Source organism: Eretmochelys imbricata, chromosome 11 (genome assembly GCF_965152235.1).
Source record: "Eretmochelys imbricata isolate rEreImb1 chromosome 11, rEreImb1.hap1, whole genome shotgun sequence".
Lineage (NCBI taxonomy): Eukaryota > Metazoa > Chordata > Testudines > Cheloniidae > Eretmochelys > Eretmochelys imbricata.
In genome coordinates this window covers 31,886,537-31,907,179 of record NC_135582.1, presented here as the reverse complement: position 1 = coordinate 31,907,179, position 20,643 = coordinate 31,886,537, and the positions used below count along the sequence as shown (strand labels likewise).

General features: G+C 41.8%; 1 protein-coding gene across 1 annotated transcript in view; it reads left to right on the top strand.

The window, feature by feature from the left end:
* Positions 1–20,643, top strand: part of CCDC148 (coiled-coil domain containing 148) — a 123,594-nt gene that overhangs the window by 39,365 nt on the left and 63,586 nt on the right. The window contains exons 8-9 of the mRNA XM_077830510.1: positions 10,773–10,911; positions 13,541–13,747. Of these exons, the coding sequence (XP_077686636.1) occupies positions 10,773–10,911; positions 13,541–13,747 (346 nt within the window). The remainder of the gene's footprint in view (positions 1–10,772; positions 10,912–13,540; positions 13,748–20,643) is intronic.

Sequence of the window (20,643 nt, the reverse complement as noted above, 5' to 3'; positions counted from 1 at the left end):
CCATAGACAGAATCCATATCCCTATCTTGGCACCGGAGCACCAAGCCAGCGAGTACATAAACTGCAAGGGGTACTTTTCAATGGTGCTGCAAGCACTGGTGGATCACAAGGGACGTTTCACCAACATCAGTGTGGGATGGCTGGGAAAGGTACATGACGCTCACATCTTCAGGAACTCTGGTCTGTTTCAAAAGCTGCAGAAAGGGACTTTCTTCCCAGACCAGAAAATAACCATTGGGGATGTTGAGATGCTAATAGTTATCTTTGGGGACCCAGCCTACCACTTAATGCCATGGCTCATGAAGCCATACACAGGCAGCCTAGACAGTAGTCAGGAGCTGTTCAACTACAGGCTGAGCAAGTGCAGAATGATGGTAGAATATGCATTTGGACGTTTAAAAGTGCGCTGGTGCAGTTTACTGACTCTGTTAGACCTCAGCAAAACCAATATTCCCACTATTATTACTGCTTGCTGTGTGCTCCACAATATCTGTGAGAGTAAGGGGGAGACGTTTATAGCGGGGTGGGAGGTTGAGGCAAATCGCCTGGCCGCTGGTTACGCGCAGCCAGACACCAGGGCAGTTAGAAGAGCACAGGCGGGCGCGGTGCACATCAGAGAAGCTTTGAAAACCAGTTTCATGACTGGCCAGGCTACGGTGTGAAAGTTCTGTTTGTTTCTCCTTGATGAAACCCCCCACCCCTTGGTTCACTCTACTTCCCTGTAAGCTAACCACCTTCCCCTCCTCCCTTCGATCACGGCTTGCAGAGGCAATAAAGTCATTGTTGCTTCACATTCATGCATTCTTTAGTAATTCATCACACAAATAGGGGGATAACTGCCCGGGAGGGGTGGTGGAGGAGAGAAGCACCGGGAAGGAGGAGGGAAGGACAAGGCCACACAGCACTTTAAAAGTTTAAAACTTTAAAACTTATTGAATGCCAGCCTTCTGTTGCTTGGGCAATCCTCTGGGGTGGAGTGGCTGGGTAGCCAAAGGCCCCCTCACCGCGTACTTGGGCATCTGGCTGAGGAGGCTATGGAACTTGGGGAGGAGGGTAGTTGGTTACACAGGGGCTGTAGCGGCGGTCTGTGCTCCAGTTGCCTTTCCTGCAGCTCAACCATATGCTGGAGCACATTAGTTTGATCCTCCAGCAGCATCAGCATTGAATCCTGCCTCCTCTCATCACGCTGCCGCCGCCTTTCAGCTTCAGCCCTCTCTTCAGCCCCCCACCTCTCCTTGCATTCATGTTGTGCTTTCCTGCATTCTGACATTGTCTGCCTCCACGCGTTCATCTGTGCTCTGTCAGTGTGGGAGGACAGCATGACATCAGAGAACATTTCATTGAGACTACGTTTTTTTTGCCTTCTAATCTTTGCTAGCCTCTGGGAAGAAGAAGATCCTGTGATCCTTGAAACACATGCAGCTGGTGGAGAAAAAAAAAGGGACAGTGGTATTTAAAAAGACACATTTTATAGAACAATGGGTACACTCTTTCATGGTAAACCTTGCTGTTAACATTACATACAAAGCACATGTGCTTTCGTTCCAAGGTCACATTTTGCCTCCCCCCACCACATGGCTAGCCCCTCACCCCTCCCCATGGCTAACAGTGGCGAACATTTCTGTTGAGCCACAGGCAAACAGTGCAGCAGGAACGGGCACCTCTGAATGTCCCCTTAAGAAAAGCACCCTATTTCAACCAGGTGACCATGAATGATATCACTCTCCTGAGGATAAGACAGAGAGATAAAGAACGGATGTTGTTTGAACGCCAGCAAACATACACTGCAATACTTTTTTCTACAATGATTCCCAAGTACGTGCTACCAGCTTGGAGTGGTAAAGTGTCTGTCATAAATATAAAGGGAAGGGTAAACACCTTTAAATCCCTCCTGGCCAAAGGAAAAACCCTTTCACCTGTAAAGGGTTAAGAAGCTAAGACAACCTCGCTGGCACCTTACCAAAATGACCAATGAGGAGACAAGACACTTTTAAAGCTGGGGTGGGGGGAAACAAAGGTTTCTCTCTGTCTGTGTTGTCTTTTCCTTATTAACCTGTAAAGATTAATATCCAAGATCCAAGGGTTTGGGTCTGTGTTCACCTATGCAAATTGGTGAGGATTTTTATGAAGTCTTCCCCAGGAAAGAGGGTGTAGGGCTTGGGGGCATTCTGGGTGGGGGAAGACATTTCCAAGTGAGCTCTTTCCCTGTTATATTGTTAGACGCTTGGTGGTGGCAGCAATAAGGTCCAGGGACAAAAGGTAAAATAGTTTGTACTTTGGGGAAGTTTTAACCTAAGCTGGTAAAAATAAGCTTAGGGGGTTTTTCATGCAGGTCCCCACATCTGTACCCTAGAGTTCAGAGTGGGGAAGGAACCTTGACAGTGTCCTACCATGGTGGACGGAATAAGGCTGCCCTCCCCAGAAACCTTTTGCAAAGGCTTTGGGAGTACATCCAGGAGAGCCGCAAATGCCAGGGCAAATTAATCATTAAACATGCTTGCTTTTAAACCATATATACTATTTTAAAAGGTACGCTCCCCAGAGGTCCCTTCTCCACCTGGCGAGTCCAGGAGGCAGCCTTGGGTGGGTTCGGGGGCTACTGGCTCCAGGTCCAGGGTGAGAAACAGTTCCTGGCTTTCAGGAAAACCAGTTTCTCCGCTTCCTTGCTGTGAGCTATCTACAACTTCATCATCATCATCTTCCTCGTCCCCAAAACCTGCTTCCCTGTTGCCTCCATCTCCATTTAAGGAGTTAAACAACACAGCTGGGGTAGTGGTGGCTGAACCCCCTAAAATGGCATGCAGCTCATCATAAAAGCGGCATGTCAGGGGTTTTGACCCAGAGCGGCCGTTTGTCTCTCTGGTTTTCTGGTAGGCTTGCTCCTTAAGTTTCACATGGCACTGCTTTGGGTCCCTGTTATGGCCTCTGTCCTTCATGCCCTGGGAGATTTTGACAAATGTTTTGGCATTTCAAAAACTGGAACTGAGTTCTGAGAGCACGGATTCCTCTCCCCATACAGCGATCAGATCCCGTACCTCCCGTTCGGTCCATGCTGGAGCTCTTTTGCGATTCTGGGACTCCATCATGGTCACCGCTGCTGATGAGCTCTGCATGTTCAATTCTGCTGATGAGCTCTGCACTGCAGCTTGCCACGCTGGCCAAACAGGAAATTGAAATTCAAAAGTTCGCGGGCCTTTTCCTGTCTACCTGGCCAGTGCATCTGAGTTGAGAGTGCTGTCCAGAGCGGTCACAATGGAGCACTCTGGCATAGCTCCCGGAGGCCAATACCGTCTAATTGCGTCCACACTACCCCATATTCGACCCGGCAAGGCTGATTTCAGCGCTAATCCACTTGTCGGGGGTGGAGTAAGGAAATCAATTTTAAGAGCCCTTTAAGTCAAAAAAAAGGGTTTCGTTGTGTGGACGGGTGCAGGGTTAAATCGATTTAATGCTGTTAAATTCGACCTCAACTCCTAGTGTAGACCAAGGCTAAGTTAATTGTATCCAGTTTGCAAATTAATTCCAATTCAGCAGTCTCTTGTTGGAGTCTGGTTTTGAAGTTTTTTTGTTGAAGAATTGACACTTCTAGGTCTGTAATTGAGTGACCAAAGAGATTGAAATGTTCTCCGACTGGTTTTTGAATGTTATAATTCTTGACGTCTGAATTGTGTCCATTTATTCTTTTACGTAGAGACTGTCCAGTTTGGCCAATGTACATGGCAGAGGGGCATTGCTAGCACACATCACATTGGTAGATGCGCAGGTGAACGAGCCTCTGATAGTGTGGCTGATGTGATTAAGCCCTATGAAGGTGTCCCCTGAATAGATATGTGGACACGGTTGGCAATGGGCTTTGTTGCAAGGATAGGTTCCTGGGTTAGTGGTTCTTTTGTGTGGTGTGTGGTTGCTGGTGAGTATTTGCTTCAGGTTGGGGGGCTGTCTGTAAGCAAGGACTGGCCTGTCTCCCAAGATCTGTGAGAGTGATGGGTCGTCCTTCAGGATAGGTTGTAGATCCTTCATGATGCGTTGGAGAGGTTTTAGTTGGGGGCTGAAGGTGATGGCTAGTGGAGTTCTGTTATTTTCTTTGTTGGGCCTGTCCTGTAGTAGGTGACTTCTGGGTACTCTTCTGGCTCTGTCAATCTGTTTCTTCACTTCAGCAGGTGGGTATTGTAGTTGTAAGAATGCTTGATAGAGATCTTGTTGGTGTTTGTCTCTGTCTGAGGGGTTGGAGCAAATGCAGTTGTATCGTAGAGCTTGGCTGTAGATAACAGATCGTGTGGTGTGATCTGGATGAAAGCTGAAGGCATGTAGGTAGGCACAGCGGTCAGTAGGTTTCCGGTATAGGGTGGTGGTTATGTGACCGTGTGCCAGCAATGCCCATCTGCCATATACATTGGCCAAACTGGACAGTCTCTACGTAAAAGAAAATAAATGGACACAAATCGGACGTCAAGAATTACAACATTCAAAAACCAGTCGGAGAACACTTCAGTCTCTTTGGTCACTCGATTACAGACCTAAAAGTGGCAATTCTTCACCAAAAAAACTTCAAAAACAGACTCCAAGGAGAGACTACTGAATTGGAATTAATTTGCAAACTGGACACCATTAAGCTAGGCTTGAATAAAGACTAGGAGTGGATGGGTCATTACCCAAAGTAAAACTATTTCCCCATGTTTATTCCCTCCCCAGCTGTTCCTCAGACGTTCTTGTCAACTGCTGGAAATGGCCCACCTTGATTATCGCTGCAAAAGGTTGTTCCCCCATCCCCCGCTCTCCTGCTGGTAATAGCTCACCTTACCTGATCACTCTCGTTACAGTGTATACAGTAACACCCATTGTTTCATGTTCTCTGTGTATATAAATCTCCGCACTGTATTTTCCACTGAATGCATCCGAGGAAATGAGCTGTAGCTCACAAAAGCTTATGCTCAAATAAATTTGTTAGTCTCTAAGGTGCCACAAGTACTCCTTTTATTTTTGCGGATACAGACTAACACTGCTGCTACTCTGATACTTACCATAAGGTACTCTCTTACCTTAAGGTCCCTTTACATTGCTAGATCTATGTAAAGTGATCTTAGTGTAAATGAAAATCAGGGCAAACCCGGTTGCTTTTTTTCACTTTAATTTTGAAGTTTTAACTTAGTGGGGTTTTGTTTATATAATCACAAATGCATATCGCTCCAAATATCTCTGGAATGCCATGCATATGCTTTTAACAGCACATAACACTACAATGATTTTGAGAAAGGAAATAAATGAAAAATGTTTGCCTGTTAAATACATTCTGATCACTTTTAAAATATGTAAATATTTAAAATATAATTTTGACAATGACAAAAGGTAACAACCCCAATAGAGACAAAAGAACTTAAAGTTAAGGCTGACATTTTATCTCTTAAACTATGATACTGTGTTTTGGACTTTTGTTAAATCTTAGTATTTCAGTTTTCTGACATCCGTGCATGGTGGTCACTGTACTGAGTCAATTGTTGCCTGAATGCATGAATAGTTTTGATGACCTCATAAAGAGAAATGTAAAAATAAGCCACAAATGACTAGCTTCTCGCTCACTGCCACAGGAGGAAGGCTGGGTGCAAGGAAAAAAAGTGGAACGTAAAATGCATGAAAAAGCAAAACCAACAGAGGCACCAGAAATATCTTTCATGTTCCATACCGCTGATTCAGAGAGGAGTGATAGGTCAAAGGTCCATGTGCTGAGAGATAATCAGAGACCCAATGGAGTAAGACCTATGCATAGATTGATATGGATAGAGCTAGACTGGATAATATGGGTCATTGCCTATTGAGCAGCTACTGTGCAACAACAGCTACAAGCACGGTGCAAACCAGAAAGCATGTACCAAAAGTGGCAAGGCAACCCAGGCACTAGCAATGAATGCTTGTTATAGCTCCACTAACCACAGCAGTGTGGTCTGATGCAGTGTGGACTGATTTTAAATCAAAGCCATTTCAATCACTGATTTTCATTATTTAAATCAGCAGACAGGATACCTTGATTTAAATAATCGATTTTAGTCTTGTTTTGCATTGGTACTTTAGTTAAAGAGAGATTGATTCTCATTCAGTGGTAATCATTAGTGCTTTGAAAAGAACAAAAATAACACAATAACATTATTGTAAAAGACTCTAAGATTTTGCTTGAAATGCTCCATTCTGTCTGTTGGTATTGATCTTCCTGGGAAAGGATTAAGTCAGTTCTACTGCCTAAGTGAAGCAGGTTACTCATTTATCTTGCCCAAAAGTAAGGAGGGTGGGACTGACTAATCTTTATTCTCAGATGAAAACTGGTCTGAAATGTTTTAGATAGCATAGAAATTATGTTAAGGAGCAGAAAGATGATTTGTGAGGCGACTGGTTTCCTTGCACTTATGTCATGTCATAGTTCTTTCAAGAGAGTCAATCTAGGGAGAAGCTGAGTAATCTTGAGTGAGGAACCCTATAAGGAGCCAAGCTTTGGGAAAGGTGTGAGGTGACCTTGGTTACATTATTGCTTCCTTTATTGTTAAAGCCAAATCACTGGAAGAGGTTATTTTGGACTTCACATAGTGTATATGGAATATACTTGTAAAGGAGGCTAGGAAAGATGTCTTTGTAACCCAGTGGTGAATGTATGGTATGAGTTCCCTCTTTGCTGATCCACAGATGATATGAATTGTTACAGCCCCTTGCTACAGAACCCTGGCTCTTTAGCTCAAGCTGTAGTAGCTTATATTTTAGCTCTGGAGATCCCTGGTTTGGTCCCCAGTATGTTGGCCAAGAGGACAGCTGTCATACCTTCTCACAACTACATATCCAGCAGTGATGAGCAACAATAAATAACCCAAGTATGAGTGAGTATACATGGATAGTCAGTCAGTGAATGTAATAAAATGAAGGTACAGTAGATTAGTGCTTCTCAAATGTTTTAATGCTGCAGATCACTTTGTAAGAGAAAATCATCTCAATCTACCACTCCCTTCCAGGTTCATCATTCCTACTTCTTGATTCTCAAAATATTTCATTCTACAGATGTCAACAAGGGCCCTGGCCCATTGGTGGTTCATGGACCAGAGCTTAAAATCGGGGGGTGCGGGAGAGGGGATTGTGTGTTGTTATTTTTTTAAAGCATCACATTCCATCAGTAGCACATAAAACACCATAAATAGTACACAGTGACATCTCTGCATTACCCATCAGTGCCAAATATAGCTGACAACTGTGCAGACAGCAGCAATTTCTGTGTGACAGCAGTGGATTGCTAACTAGCAAACACTACCTATGCACAGGGAAAGCTGTGTGCATGCTAAGAATGAGGCAGTTGGTCATGGCTTCATTGACCAGGAAATGTGGTGAAGGCTTACATGGCAAAAAAAATTGTACTCTTTTTGAAGTAATTGCACAGAGTAAGAACCACCTCATAGAAAGAAGATTTAGCACATGATGTGTGCTAAGGGTGCTTAAGCACTGGAATAAATTGCCTATGGAGGTTGTGGAATCTCCATCGTTGGAGATTTGATCATCTAGATAATACTTGTTCTGCTATGAGTGCAAGGGACTGGACTAGATGACCTCTCGAGGTTCCTTCCAGTCCTACAATTCTATGATTCAATGAAATTAGTACCAGGCCCATGTTAAATTAGTTTGGGGTTTTTTTAGGTCTCTCACCACTGTAATATTTGACTACCTCACAATATTAAAAATATGCCACATAATCTCGAGAAAGCCAAGCTGTCCATCTGTCTCCTTTAATCCGTTTTCTTATAGCAATATGGCTAATGGATGATTTCTTCTGTAATGAGTGGTGTTACAGTTTGGTTGTTTAAATAGGTGGGTCTTACAGCCTATGCTGAAAAGAAATCAGCACTCATTCAGCCTAATGTCTTGCACAGGTTTGTTTCATAATTTTGGACCTCTGACTGCACATACTTCCTCTGCCATTCTAATATTTATTCTCAGATGAAAGTTGGGCTGAAATGTTCTGGATGAGCATAGCAATTTTGTTAAGGAGAAGAAAGAGATGATTTGTGAGGTAACTGGTCCCCTTGCACTTACATCAAGTCATAGTTCTTTGTGTTGGAGTGACAGTGAGTACATACCATCTTTAAAAATCACAGACTTACTCCTAAACCATTCAGTACAATAGTGTGCATAGTCACTGTTAACATGCAAGACATCTGATCTGGCTGCACATTCAGCCATGTGATCTGCAAAACTTCCATAAACAGTAACCAATCATCCCTATAAGTCTAATTTCTGTGAGACTGGGTAGTGGGAGGCAAATTGCTTAGCATCTTGTTAAGATCAAGGCCCCTTGAGCTGCCTGGGTTCAGCTGTAATCAGTGTTCAAGTCCTTTTAAAAAAAAAAGTGCCAGAATGTACTTCCAGTTAGTACTGGAACACCATTCTGGCTCCCAAAAGAGTTTGAATTGTGTTCCAGTATGACTCAAGCCACAAATTGCATACAGGCATAAAGAGATTAATGGTGACTAAACAGTTGGTGTGCTGAGACTTCTATCAATACTTATTTTTTTTATCATTTGTATTACTGTAGTATCCAGAGGCCCTAGTCATGGACCGGAACACCAATGTGCCAGGCACTGTACAAACACAGAACAAAAAACCAGTCCCTACAAGGCATTCATGTTCCACATGTTTTCTACTGAGTCACATTGGTGCCCCTACTCAACAAAAGGGGGAAAACTTTATATGAGTGATGATGAGAGTTTGAGTCATAATAGGCTTATGCTGTATTTTGCACATATTAATCCAGAGTTTGGATAAACCACACACCTTTTTGGCAATTCACACCTTTGTATCTGCATAATTACTTTCATGTGTCACCTCTCTTTTTCTCCCCTTCTTTCTTTTTTTATTTAAATTAGAATCTGTCTGTTAGTTTCACACCATATGTTCATTTCATACTCAGTTAAATTTTGCCTACTGGGACTAGATATGAACTCAGGCATTCTTAACTGCCTCGGAAATCAAGTAATAAACATGTATGGCCCTTTAAAAAAAACTGTATTCTTCTTCACCAGTGGAAATTTCCTGAGCCACCTCGACTTAGTGAATGAAAATAAAATATTTTTACAACACTCATTGTAGAGGAAATAACAGCCAGAAGTGACATTTTTGAACCAATTATATTTCACTTCGGATCTTTTACACAATGTCATTTCTTGAGTACTTTCACATATGTTAGCACTGTATCTTGTCTCTCTCTCAATCTTATTTTCTTTCTCTCTGTAATGGCCTTTTAGGGCCTGAAGGGACCCCTTTGGGTCAGCACTACCCTATTCCAGGAACAATACCTGTGGAATAGAAAAACATCCTTACTGAGAGGCTTCAGGGAAGCAGTTTAGGGTTTGGGAAAATCAATACAACTATCACTGTTTCTGGGGATGAGGCCAGAGTTCCAGGAACAAGATAGGGTTTCCTCCTGGCTAGGTTTTCCCAAGATCAGCCCTTTTCTGAGAGAGCTGTCCTGAGAAATCTGTCCAGATTTATGGGCTCAGGATCATCCTAGATGTCTTGTGGGGTTTTTGCACCTCAGAGGTGGCAACCCTAAAGCAAGGAGGGCTGGAATTCCCATCTCTTTGTAGTGGTAAGCTGGTCCTTTTATGGTTCTAGCCAGCGTCTTGCTCTTTCATGCGGCCAAGTGAACACAGCTGGCTGGAAATTATGGTCTTCAGGGCAGCCAGAAATGTAGTTCAGGGTTCTGGTGAAGCCTGTTGAGGAATGGCTCCAGATACACAGGAACCACCTTCCCAGCAGATAGGGAGAGACATGGGAGAAAATAGGAGTGCTGACTGCTCTCCTCAAAGTTTTGGCAAACTACCCTCTGCTGTCTTTATTTTACTTTATGTAACTGTGTTTCTTCTTTATAGCCTTAAGGTTGGGGAGGGGCTGAACTCATTAAAGAAGGACTAGAACGAAGTCCAGGACAAAAAAAAAATGTGGTTTTGTTATTTTCTCTTTTCCCCAAGAACAATTCACAAGCATGGATTTATTTTGTCGTGTTTGTCCTAGCACACACCTTTTCCATTTTTTCTATAAGTCTAGTCATACCTGACCTGTGTATGGGCAACATTTTTGTATCCTCTGTGCACCTGTACAGGGGCTAAGCATAATCTGACCTTGAATGCAGACTTAATTACTATGTCATCCTATTTTAAAAGGTTGTACATTTCTGTGTCTCTCTGAGTCTCTGTACCTTGGTCATGCCATTTTGGCCAATGAAGTTTATAAAATCAATTTAAGTGTGGCCTTAAGCCATACTCAGATACTATAAGATCATCTCATTGGTGCACAGATACGATGTTAAAGAATGCTATGAAAGAACCTAGATAGATATGAGCTCCTTCCTTCTTTACCCCATATTTTCCATCTCTTGTAAAATATTATATTATTGTAATTACTTTAGGAAAAACAGTATAGTTCTATTCTCTTTTACTATAAAGCCAAGTTAGGAAAAAAACAGTTCACTTTTATAAAGACATGATAAACAGCCATGTTTAGAAATGCCATTTACTGTAATTAAGACAATTTATATATCTGTTCCCTGACCCTGCAATGAGTTTCATGAAGGAAGACCCTAGTATCAATGCAGAACTCCTTTGATGTTAACAGGACTCCACTCAGGTGCAGGAGTATGCTCACTCAGAGCCCATTGCGGGGACAGGCCTTAGAGAAAGAAATCAAATGCAAATTTTATGATTTTCATATCTAATCCATTTAAAATTTATGTTGGATTTGATTGCTTACAGGAACTTTGGCTGGAGTGAAGAAGATCACTGGGTTTATCAGACTGTTATAAATCAGTATCCAAGTGACCTTCAGAGCAGAAGAACTCTGTACTTGGATATGCTACAGAGACATCTGCCTCACAAATCTAGGCATGATCTGGTCAGTGCCACTTCATATGCTAGAAAGTTCCCTTTTCAAAAAATTGATTAAAAATAGTACTAGACTAATACACTTTATTACCAAAGCTTAGGAGAAAAAAAATTATATTTTGAAATTAATCCACTTATAGTGGTTAAAAGAAAGGTTTTGTGTTTATAAATACAGTCAAGACTGAGTATCCCAGTTCATGCTGAGTTTGCTCAGTTACCTGTAAGAGAATTCTGAAAATTTATCACCTCTCCAAAACAAGGCCTGTGGCACTTTTCTAATTGCATCTGCTCTTCTGGACAACCCAACAACAATTCAGCTTGCTAGGATAGTTTGTACTTATAAGTGTTGATGTGCACACCATACTATCCTTGCACTCTGCCTCCCTATTCTCTTCTCATGAGCAGACATAGTATTGTTACACTCTGGGACCAATCATTTAACTATTCCAAAGCATACAGTTGAGGGGAAAAGGGGGGAAGGTTTTCGCGAACTGTTAAAAAGAGTATATTTTAGCAAAAGAGATGTACCGAAAATGCCTTCAGTAAGCGTAATGCCTTACAAAACGGATTGCTGGCAGGGGGTTGCGCTCTATAGTAGTTTATGGAATCCATAAATCTTTTCAGGGCAGAGTGAAAAAATGTGCAAAAAGGGAGCATCTTTTTTTCTCTGCATGCTCTTTTGCAACAAAAAGGGATGATGATCAATCTCTCTAGGATAATTTATTGTGAATTTCAATACTTCTCCTGCTCCCAGGAACTGAGCTGGAAGATACAATGAGAGAGCATGGGCCTCGTGTCACATATATGAAAATAAAATGTGCAGGTCTAGTTTTAGGCCTTGAAAGGGTCCATTTTTAAAAATCCAAAACTATTATTCTCTTAACCAGCTGTATTTCAGCATTCTAAATATAGAAATGTTACAACAGTGCTAAAACTAATTCTTAAAATAGTTACATAATATTAGCATAACTAAACTGGGTTTGTTTAATTCTGCATTAGTGATTGGCAGCATATTTTAGAAGCTTGTATATTTGTTTCTTTTTTGAATGTTTGGCAGGTGTGAAATTAGCATATATTAGGCTTTATGAAACACAGGTAAAATGCTAACAGTTGGATATTAGACGAAAGTATTTTAAAAATTAAAGTGCTTCATAGTGGGAAAGTCTTTGAATAATGAACTAAAATCTGATGGGTTTTAACATATGGGATATTTCAGATACATATATATTTTTTAAAAGTTTGTTGAATGTTTTCCTTTTTCCTCCTAAGAGTTGTTGCCTGTTTTGGTACTTCATCCACTTTAAGATGGGCATGCTTGTCAAATATTGTGTCATTTTGTGGATAAATGCAAGGGGCAATTGTAGCATTATTATTTACATGATAGTGTCTAGAAATCCTGACAGAGATTTGGGGCCCTGTTGTGCTAGTAATGAAACATAAACGGTGTAAGAGACAGTCCCTGTCCCGAAAATGATAAAATCTGAGCATCTGACTCTGTTAGTCTTCCTCACACCGTCATGCCTTATTATGATAGTAGTCCTGTTGATTTCAATGGATTTTTGTGGAGTAAGGCCCTGATCCTGTTCTCACGGAAGCCTCAAGCCTTGAATAGATGAGGCAAATGAAGAGTGGGTGAGGGGAAGTAATGGTACAGCTCCTGGACTCTTTGAGGAGATTAAAGATTCATCTCCTCTTTTTTTGACATACATTGTTGGAAGAACCAAAATTTATTCCTAGTATTTTATGGATTGGGTTAAAACATGTTGAAGCTAATGGTTGTAACAGTTGCCCTTCCTTTGGGATAAACGTAAGAATGAGTTAAGCTCCTTTATGGAAACAGACAGCTGAAACAGCAGCTTCCGCCCAAAACAAAGGCACATATGGGCAAAGGGGTTTTGCTAGTATTGTTTGTGAAGATGTGTGTGTCTGTGAAAGATGGGCATAAAGACCAGAGAAGCAGAGCCAGAGAAGGAGGGGAAAGCCAAGGATACAGCCTGAACAAGTGCTGGGAGCATAGCCCTGAGGAAAGCCTAAAGAGAGACCTTTTGGCTGAATGCTCACAGTTCCAAGCCTTTTTCAGCAGCAAAGAAACTATCTCCTATTTGTCTGATTCTTCTGTGTCCAGAGAAACAGGACTTTGTACATTTTTGTAAATAAACAGGATTGCATCAAAGTGACCTGGCTCCATCATCAATTTCTCCTCCTAACCAAAACAATCGACAGGACCCTTAATTTTGAACAACTGCCGGGGTCAAAAAAGGGTAACAGTAGATTTCACATTAGGAGAAATAGTGAGGCAAATTAAATTCTCTTTTATGCTACATTATTGCAACTCTATTGACTTCAGTGGAGCTATGGTACCATAAAGGAGCACAGAAATTTGTCACTAAGGGTCTGATTTTGTAAGGTGTTTAGTATTTCCTGTGAAGTCAACTCAAATCCTGCTGAAGTTAGGAAAATTGAGGGTGCTGAGCACCTCAGAGAAGACTCTCAGCACCTACCAAAATCAAAACCTACATTTTCATTTCCATGGAAATATTATTAATTTACTTTAAATTTACAAGTCATTAAAATTAATGTTCAGAATTATTTATTCTTTTATCTATGGTTTTAAATCTTTTTGAAATTTTACTTTTTAGGTTGCTCATGAAAAGGCTTGGGACCAGTATCATTTTGCTAGGAATCAACGTAGAGCTTTGATTCTAAACTGGGCTCAGGCTAGAAAAGCCTTTTTACTGAAAGCAGTAATGACTATTGCTGAAGCCTGTGCTGCTCATGAGACAGAAGTGATGTTGGCTAATAATAGAAGAAAGCAACAGGAAATCTGTGCTGATCTGAAAGGAAAGGTAAGCTCAATTAAAAGACCACACATAAATATATTGGTAGTTGTATCCTGGTGGATTCAAAATTAACTCAAGCAAAAATCTTGCATAACCAATAGTATTAAGATAAAAAATCCTAATGGAGACTGGTTGTCATATTCTTAAAAAGAAAAGGAGTACTTATGGCACCTTAGAGACTAACCAATTTATTTGAGCATAAGCTTTCGTGAGCTACAGCTCACTTCATCGGAAAGCTAATGCTCAAATAAGTTGGTTAGTCTCTAAGGTGCCACAAGTACTCCTTTTCTTTTTGCGAATACAGACTAACACGGCTGTTACTCTGAAACCTGTCGTATTCTTGTTTTTACTAGTCTGATTTAATCCTTCTGGGCAGCCCTTTATTACAATAAAAGTACCTGTACGTGGGTGAAGAAGACTGTGATCTTTTGGCAGAGATCTGTACGTTTTTATCCCTCTATTCTCTTGTGCAACTTGAACAGCAAATGACTTTGAGGTTTCAGGTTTAAGAGTAGCAGCCGTGTTAGTCTGTATTCGCAAAAAGAAAAGGAGTACTTGTGGCAATTTGTTAGTCTCTAAGGTGCCACAACTACTCCTTTTCTTTTTTTGAGGTTACACTGTTTTGGAGCTCTGGTATAAAAAGCTCTGGTTTGGCTTCTTTGGAGCTCGTGCATGCTTGAATAGCTTTACAAAGATATTTTCTTATGCTAATAGAGATTATTTAAAAATACATGCTGAGCACCTTAGCTAGTATAAATCAGTGCAGCTCATTGAAGTAAATGGTGCTATGCCAATTTATACCAGCTATGGATCTGGCCTATCAAGAATAGGCATATATGAATAATAACCTCGACATGAGAAAAGGTGAAAGTTTTCATTCCAGAACTTCACCTTCCTTTCCTAAGTGCCCTTTTTCCACTGGTGCTGGACTTCATTATTATAACTCTCTAAAGCTGTATCTACACTCGCAATGTGAGTGGTTTAATAAGATCAAGAGAAGGCGAGATAAAGTGATTTGACATAAGAGGCTAAAAGTGGGGACAACTGGAACCAGGTTGAGAACAAATGGGTTAGGGTTAGAGGGAAAACCTGGAATAACATCAGTGCAGTGAGAAACAACACTCATTGGACTAAGCACCCCTCAGACAGGTGAGGCCATTCAGGAAGCTCTTGCCCTTGGACCCACCACACTGCTTTTACATGTTAAGGGCAGCTCTACTCGGATGGATGGACACAGAGAAGAAAATAGAGAATTGGGGAAGGCCAAAAGTAGAAAAGGAAACAAAATAAAAATTTAACACATGTTCTAAGCATCGCTTTGCTTGTATGATCACCTGCCTTCCCCCGCTTTTTCTTTTCTACTTAGTGTGAATAATAAATAATGGAAGAAAGTAGAACTGGACAAAAAATAGAAAACATTTTTGTGAAAAATTTCATCAGCAGTTTATGAACTTTTTTTGTTGATTAGAAACTATTAGTTCAAAAATGTTTGGTTTTGAAAGTTTGTTTTCCTTTTCTGCCCTTTTATCTTCCTCTTCCTCCCACCACCCCCATTTTGCCACTCGATGGCTGAAGGTGGGGAAGCTTGGAAAGGAGGGGGGCGGGAAAGGAAAAGATCAAAGTGTTTGTTTTTCTATTTGTCAAAAAGAAGAATTCCAGTTTTGAAAAAGGCTGATGAAAATTGATATTTTCATGAAAAAAAATCAAGTAACTCTAGAAAAAAGGGGCCCAAAAGGGCCAAATAAAGGAGAGTTAGGATGAACAGATGGACAAAGAAAAGCAACAAACATGAAAATAAGATCTGTGCCAAGCATCGTCCTGATCTCCTTGCTTGTATTTTGTATCCCTCTTACAATTCTTCATTGAATTTTTGGTTTTTTAGACTGTATACTCTTGGGGGAAGGGATCAAGTTTTCCATCATGACAGTACAGTGCCTAGCACATTTTTGGGCAGTAGTGTAATACTAGTCATAAATAAAAGAAATAAATTGAGTATTCACTACTCTGTGATTCATACTTATCAGTTTGCGAGTGTAGATGCAGCCTTTAGCATGTCACGTTTGTTGTATTTTTATCCTTTTAGGTTAAAATGGTAAAGTATAAATGTGATCATACCGATTTTGATGGGCTTCACACATTCTGTGGGTGGGGGAAAAATGGGGCTCCATTCTAAGGGAAGAAGAATGGTCTCAAAAGGTTAAACTGTGAGATTGTGAGCCAAGACACTAGGATTCTGTTCTGGGTCTGCCACAGGCTTCATTTGTCACCGGGGCAAGCCACACAACATCTCTGTGCATTAGTTGCCTCTTCTGTAAAGTGGGGATGATGCTTCCCTACCTCACATGGGGGTTATGAGACTTAACTCATAAGCAGAGCTGGGTGAATAATATAACATTTTTCAGAATTTTTGGCAAATTGAAAAAGTATGTTGGTGAATCAAATGAACATTTTGTTTCCAAGCATCTCTACAGAGCTAGATTCACAAAGGAAGAGGAAAATAATATCTGCGCGTCTCCTCTAGAACCTTTAGCCCAGTGCTTAGGGGACACTCACCTTGGATGTGGGAGACCTAAAGTTGAATCTCTGCTCTTGGACAGGGATTTGAAGCCAGATCTATCCCTTCCCAAGTGAGTACCCTAACCACAAGGCCCAGTGTATTTTATTCAAAGTGAAATAGCTTCAACAGGAGAGACCCACCCCAGAATAGCCAATAGCACAGTAGTTAGGGCACTTAGCTGGAAAGGAGGAGACAAGGTTTTAATGGCTCCAGAGTGGAGATTCAAACCTATGTCTCCCACAGCCTATTCTTACCACTGTGCTAAAGATTGTGAAGGGGAAGTGTCAACTCCACTGATTTGCGAGTGGTGACTAAATTCCCTTGTGAATCTAGCCCAGAAAAGGTTTTGGATCAAAGCTTTTGGGCAAATTTGTACCAAATTCGCAAACAGTTGGTCGACCTAAACTGCAGTTTTTTGTCAAACTATTTGTCCAAAAACTTTCACCCAGCTTTACTCATAAGTTCTTGCAAATAGTTTTGAGACTTTAGATGTCCCTTTTAGAAATGTTATGTATAACAGTGTATTATTGATGGTAAACATAACTACCACCAATTCTTAAAATTAATGCTAGTCTGTTTTTGAAGAGCGATATAATGAATTTCAGTTTCCTCTTTTGTTTACTTATGAGAATTCACATCTTCTAGAATGTGGAAAAGTTGATGCCATGGCTTGCTTGTCCCTATCAGAGGGCTTCTAGTAATGGTTCACAAATATTCTGGAAGGCGTAACTGTGTTAACAGAATACTGGAGATGGTAACACTTCTTTTTCTGTAGAGAGTAGGATGGGAAGGAAGGATCTGAAAACAAAGAAGAGGAAAGTGATACCATGTTGATGTATAATGGGGAAAGTCTCACATTTCTGAGAATGAAAGATTGATAAAAGGCATGTTAAAAGTTGTTTGAACTGGGCTCTGATTTTTCCAGTTACACAGAAATTAACATTTGAAAGCATGCTGCATTATTCTCACTCTTCTAATGTTATCTCTCTTGAACTCTTACTGGTTAGCAAGTACTTGTCAGTTGCTTTTGGTTCTATCCAAAAGGTATTATAAAACAAGAAACCTTAAATTGGATCAAATTTTTCAGTTACTCTGGATTTACAGGAGTATAACTGAGAGCAGAATTTGGTTCTTTAAATGAACCTATTTTTCTATGTTAGCTTGGTGCACCTTATGGCCCAGATCCTCTGTTTTGCTGAACTTTTGTTTGGCACAGCAGTGGGTCTGGGTGCGTGGTTATTAGGGAATTAGGGTTATTAGTTATGTCTCCAAGACTAGTGGATCAGCTTAGTGCCCTGGCTTTGGGTAACACAGCCTGGGCCTGTCCTAACGTATTCCAGACAGCAACTGTCCATAGGGGACCATTTGCCAGCTGAGTATTGCTAAAGTACAGAACTCTGGCCACACTCCTTTCTGTACCTCACACCCTTCCCAAGCAGTGGCCAAATGGAGGAAGTGATGCACAAGCCAAGTGCTCTGTCTCTGCACCAGCTGAGAGCTCCCCTATGTTGCAGGAATTCTCAGCTAGTCAGATCTGGCACCTTTCCAACTGTGATGAGGTCCTCAGGGTGCAACCTGGACTGTGGGACTTCTGAGCCCTCCAAATGCACCAGCCTGGGTTGCCGCTCACACTATAATGCTGATGTCAACCTACAAACCTCTGACAGGCACTGCACTTACACAGACATCCACCGGCAGGGACACACCCAGCTGAGTTACATGAATGATTTTCCAGTCACTCATGAACCATCAATAGCAAGGCTCCAACCAGTTCCCCCCCAGCTCCAACCTTACACCCCAGGCTGTCCCCTGTTACACTGTTCAAGGCTGCCTTGGACAGTGCACATTCATTAAAGTAGTTCACCCCTGCCAGAGTGTCAAGTGGACACATACTCACCTTTGTAAACTACGCTGAGATTTCCCAAGCACTTCAACCAAAACACACTGTTTTAAGTAAAATATAAAACAGATTTATTAACTACAGAAAGACAGACTTTAAGTGATTATAAGTGGTAGGCAGAGATAGTTCCCTTAAGAAAATAAAAAGTAAACATGCTTTCTAAATTCTAAACGTCTAATCTAAGCAAGAGTTGAATCATACAGCTTTTCTCATCCTGACAGATGGTACAAGCAGGTTACAGTTCTTTAATACACAGGCTGGGACTATTTTCCAGCCTGGGACCATCTTTTCCCAGTTTAAAGTCTTTGTTCTCCAGATGTTCTTCCAGGTGTTGAATTGGAGGGGGAGAGAGGCCAAGTGATGATGTCATTTCCCCTCTTATATTTTCTTCCAGCAAGCTGGAGAGATCTTTCCTGTAACATGGGGATCCTGCAGTCCCCGTTGGTCAAGCTGTCTCTACTGCATAGGTGCTCTCTCTGAGAAGTCTCTGGGATGGCATTGGGAGAATAGATTCCCTTTAATGGGCCATCAGCACATGTCTGGCTGGTCCTTTGTTGCAGCTGAAGGATTGGCTGTGTGCGTCAGTAACACATATAACAATCTACAGGTGAAGAAATGCAAAGACTTATCACCCCCATTTGCAGACAGGAAATCTGGAGCATAGAAAAGCCAAATGACTTGCCTAGGAGTTATTAGCTGTAGTTTTGTGGGTTGGGTCTGGGAATCTGAAGGCTTAAATGTAAGACCTAGGAGTTGTATATATATACTCTGTGAACTTAAGCAAGCCAGTTAATCCATTTCACTTACTCTTTCTGGTGCTTGTTTAAGAGATTTTTTTTCCCTTCCTCTAGGTGAGAAGTTTTATGTTTGTCCATATTTGTAGTGCAGGTCCAGTAAGCCAATGGGCAAAGTAAAGGATTTGAATCATGTATACAAGGCTAGGGTAAGGACATATTTTACAAAATGATAATACCCTAAGTCTGATTCCAATCTATATCAGAGATAGGCCAGAAGGGACTATTGTGTTAATCTAGTCTGACCTTCTGAATAATACAGGCCATAGCACTTCCCCGCAATAATTTATTTTGAACTAGAGCATGTCTTCTAGAACATCCAATCTTTAACAGCCAGTGATAGAGAATCCATCATGATCCTTGGTCAGTTGTTCTTCAAGTGATTGCACATGTGCATTCCGCTCAGTGTCTGTGCACCCCAGACGTAGCTGGAGTGGAATGCACATGCACATGGAAACTTTTTCTTTCAGCTGTACCCATTGGGCAACTCACCCTCCTCCTGCTGCTGCACACCACTGCATGCAGCCGAAGGGCAGAGACACTTCTAGCCCCCTTTCACTCTTCCTTACCACTCACAATGGTCATTGGAACTCTGTTAATACCAGAAGAGTTGTCTCTGGGTATAACAGTGTATGTATTGTAGTTAGTCTAGTGATTTTAGTATAGTTTGTAAGTTTTTGGACTTTTTTTCCCCATTTTGAGGCCTTTCTGCTTATGGTACCAAGATAAACCCTGCTCACCATGTTTCAAGCTGTGTGCTTCTTGCTCAAGGCCTCTGCCATTGAACCTCACAATATCTCCCTGAAGTGCTTGGGTGAAGGCCATGTAAGAGACTGGTACTAGAGTTGCTAGTACTAGTTGAAGGCTAGGCTGAAATTTCTGCTGGTGGAGGGCCTGCTCAAGCCACCATAAGAGCCACCCCAGGCTGACTGCTGCCAAGTGCTGCAGCTTCACTGAGAAGCACACCTCCAGCTTTAGCGGAATCCCAGCACCACTCTCCATTGCCCATACTGAGGAAGGAATAAGACATCTTCTCCTGGTAGAGGCCTCTTTGGTAGAGGCCCCCTAAATCTGATAAGAAGTGCAAAAAGGAGAGGAATAGGGTGCACCTGAAACCAAAGTGCTCCTCCACCAAATCCATGCCTAAGGCTTTAGCGCAGCCAAGTCCACCATTGAGCCTAGTGCCAGAAGCAGCACAGTCATCTTCTTTGGCACCACAACAGGATGCCATCTCAGTGCCAACTACCCTGGAGCTGTTTGTGGCAGCAAGAAATCTGCTTTGCCTCTTGGTGCCCGTGTCTCCATCATTACAAGAGTTGGCTCCCTCTGCACCATTTCCCCATCCACTACCAGCAGTTGCCTGCTTCCCACTCAAGTGGCCACTCAGTACCATCCTAAGGGAAGCCTGCAATGCCCCACCCATCAGCACATTCTTGGCACCGGTTCCTGGTCCTGACTGGATCAGCCCCTCTATGATCAGAGGAAGGGAAGTCTTCATTGTTACATTGTGAGGCGGGATCTTACATCTCATAAGTCTGAAGCAGGACATGCCAGTATTCTCACAGATCCTGTCTTCCAGTCTACCTCCTCAACCCCTCAATGGAAACTGCTATGAGAATGTGGGCTGACTAGTGGTGTCCGGCCTTATATC